The sequence below is a fragment of the Micropterus salmoides genome, unplaced genomic scaffold (assembly GCF_014851395.1).
Source record: "Micropterus salmoides isolate LMB-PRFRI ecotype aquatic unplaced genomic scaffold, ASM1485139v1 Ms_hic_scaffold_13, whole genome shotgun sequence".
NCBI lineage: Eukaryota > Metazoa > Chordata > Actinopteri > Centrarchiformes > Centrarchidae > Micropterus > Micropterus salmoides.
This window is the reverse complement of record NW_024040374.1, coordinates 25,486,339-25,489,179: the sequence shown is the minus strand read 5'-3', so window position 1 is coordinate 25,489,179 and position 2,841 is coordinate 25,486,339. Positions and strand designations below refer to the sequence as shown.

Genomic DNA, 2,841 nt, shown 5'->3' with positions numbered 1-2,841 from the left:
AAACTGTGCTGTTATGGTTGAGGCAAAAAAACAAAACAAAACCACACACAGCACAAAATGCTTTTTATTTCCTTATGTGTGGATTGTATTTTCAGGATGTGATTTATGCTCAAATTATGTAGACAAAACACTTTGTAGTTTGGAGTACTTATAGGTAAACAATAATTTTGACGTTTTACTATAAAATATGATTCAGTTTGTAATATATATCAGTCAAGTCGCTGAAAAGAAAATACAGTTTTTCTTTTTCCCCTTCCAAAAGAAGGGCTGTTTTGCCAGGACACCCAGCTAGAGGTCCCACCTGTTGCAGGCGGATTTCTTTGCTTGTGTATAGCTTGCATATCCACGTGTAGGCGGGGGCGCACGAGGGAGGGGAGATCACCAGCGTCCAATCAAATGTGACCGCCGCTCGAGCTCTATAAAGCCCGCGTGCGCTTCTACGCAGCAGCATTCACTCGGTGCTTCGCGTCTAACTCGTCTCTCCCGCACCAGCCCTGGTTTATTTTACCTCTACTGAACCACTTCGGGAGTGATATAGGATTAACTTTACCCGTTTTATCCGAAGCCTTTGTTGAAAGAGCCTGAACAAGGAACTTGTTTTGTCTCCATTTTTGCTTTCTCGGACGGAATTGACAAACGGAAGAAAATGCGTCTCATCCACAACATGACGACAATTGCGGAGTATCCGGCAGCTGAGTACTCGGTGCCCAACCGGGTCATTAAAATGGCTGTGATAGGAGGCAGCGGAGTTGGGAAAACCGGTAAGGAAATGAATTAAACATTGTGCTCTATTTTACTCATGGTTATTTTGTCTTATATTCTGTCATATAATTGTCTAACATTGTGTTATCGCTTTGCTTTGTTTCAGCGCTCGTGGTGAGATTCCTAACGCGGCGCTTCATCGGCGACTACGAGAGAAATGCTGGTGAGTAACTGGGCAGTTATAATTTTTGTGGATGAAATGGACTAAATGGCTCTCTTATAAAATGTTGAATCTGTTTTGTGTTAAAATTCCTTTTGTTTCTTCTGTATGTGCAGGTAATCTCTACTCCAGAGAAGTCCAGGTTGATGCAGAGCAAGTGACCATCCAGGTTCAAGACACTCCTGGTGTGGAGGTAAAACCCTCTCCTCTCCTCAGATAGAAAACAAACAGATTACAGTTTATTTCCCCTCGGCTGACTGCAAGGTAAAAGGGCTGACGGGGTTCTCGCACATAAATCTATTCAAGAGCTGAGGATAATCCGATACAAAATAATCTAATTCACTGTTACAATCTAAGCCTCTCTATGGGGCACCAGTCCAAAACCAAAGATTCCCGCGCATGTATATTTTCTCCAGAAGTAGAGCCATTTTAGCCTGGCTGTCTAATCTCCCATTTAGGCTAATGGATGTCTGAGGCCAGGGTAAATGATACCCTGATCCAGTCCTCAATCACCCACACCTCACTGTTCAGGAGGAGTAACCCTATAGCTCTTGTCTGCCTCAGTCGGCATTCCAATCATGACTAAAGATCAGTTGCATAAAGCCTGTGTGTTTCATCTGGTCTGAATTCTGATTCATTCTTTAGTCAAGGACAAATTCTTGAAATGTTTGTCAAAGTTGAGTGTGCTGGGTTGTATTTAATCAGTCTCCCTTATAATTTATTTTTTTTTCCTCGTCCCCTTTCCTAGCTGACTGACAATGGCATCAGTCTACCTGACCATGTGACCTGCTCCATCCAGTGGGCTGACGCAGTGGTGCTGGTGTACTCTGTGACAGACCGCAACAGCTTTGACTTGATTAATCAGTTGCACCAGCTGATTGTTCGTGTTGGCGGCGCCAATATGCCTCCTGTAATTCTTCTGGCCAATAAAGCTGACCTGCTGCACCTGAGGCGGGTCGACTCCCAGCAGGGCCCATTGCTGGCAAGCACACTGGGCTGCTCTTTCTATGAAGTATCTGCCAGTGAGGACTACAGCCAGGTGCACAAGGCTTTCCACAGGCTGTGCTGCCAGCTAGCCAAACAGCCGCCTCCTGCCTCCAACTCAGCCAGTGCTGCCACGGAGAAGAGGCGCTCGCCCCTAATCCCCAGGCCAAAGTCTCCCAACATGCAAGACCTGAAGAGGCGCTTCAAGCAAGCGCTGTCGGCGAAAGTCAGGACTGTCACCTCGGTGTGAGAAAGGACTCACAGAAAGGCAGAAACCATTGAGAAATTAGGACAGAAGATTCATGCTTCTCCACTGATGTCCCGTACCAGTCTGGCTGACAAAGACGGGTGTGACATGAACTGGTCCTAAAGGGGCTGGACGCTGAATCTTTACAGAGGTGGTGACCTCTAAGTGGGCAGGTGTCCTTTCAGATACCATGTGTGAGGAGAAGCCGTGAGGAAGTTCTTCATCTGTTCAGAAGAGATGACTCCTCAGGACGCAGAGGCAGCATTGTGAGGTTGACTGAATCCGACTCTCTGCATATAAAATCAAACTGTAAATCAAGCTCTCCTGGCAACAGCAACTCTGAAGGACTACTGCTTATTTTTAGCTGTGCGGCCCATTGTGGCAGTTTTATCCAGTGTCATTACATGGCACTGCTGAATGCTGGAATTATTATACCAGCTAATTGTGCCAGTGCTCTGTGCAGCTGTGTGTGTGCCCTCTCTTGTATGTCAATACCTACAGTGTATATTTTTGCAGCATCTAGAACAATCATTTTGTATGACAGAAATGATGAGGTAGTGGAACAGCAGACACCATATGTAGCATGTGGAGGTTATCATCACTGCACTTTAATAAAAAGGAATAATCCAAAGGGCCTATTTGTTATAAATTCTCATTTTGTTCACAATAAAAATGACGATGAATTTGA

At 45.2% G+C, this 2,841-nt stretch overlaps 1 protein-coding gene across 1 annotated transcript; it reads left to right on the top strand.

Annotated features, from left to right (window-relative positions):
- The first annotated feature begins 460 nt into the window (after positions 1 to 460).
- rasl11b (RAS-like, family 11, member B) lies at positions 461 to 2,841 on the top strand. Its single transcript, XM_038716512.1, has 4 exons — positions 461 to 761; positions 869 to 925; positions 1,039 to 1,115; positions 1,671 to 2,841. Exons 1-4 carry the CDS (start codon positions 647 to 649, stop codon positions 2,154 to 2,156), a joined length of 735 nt encoding a protein of 244 aa, XP_038572440.1. The 5' UTR covers positions 461 to 646; the 3' UTR covers positions 2,157 to 2,841.

What these genes read in the sequence shown, in the direction of transcription:
- rasl11b (XM_038716512.1), top strand. Translation starts at nt 647, where the DNA reads ATGCGTCTCATCCACAACATGACGACAATTGCGGAGTATCCGGCAGCT. An exon ending in CAGCGGAGTTGGGAAAACCG is followed by an intron (nt 762 to 868) that starts GTAAGGAAATGA and finishes GCTTTGTTTCAG; the next exon opens with CGCTCGTGGTGAGATTCCTA. An exon ending in AAGACACTCCTGGTGTGGAG is followed by an intron (nt 1,116 to 1,670) that starts GTAAAACCCTCT and finishes CCCCTTTCCTAG; the next exon opens with CTGACTGACAATGGCATCAG.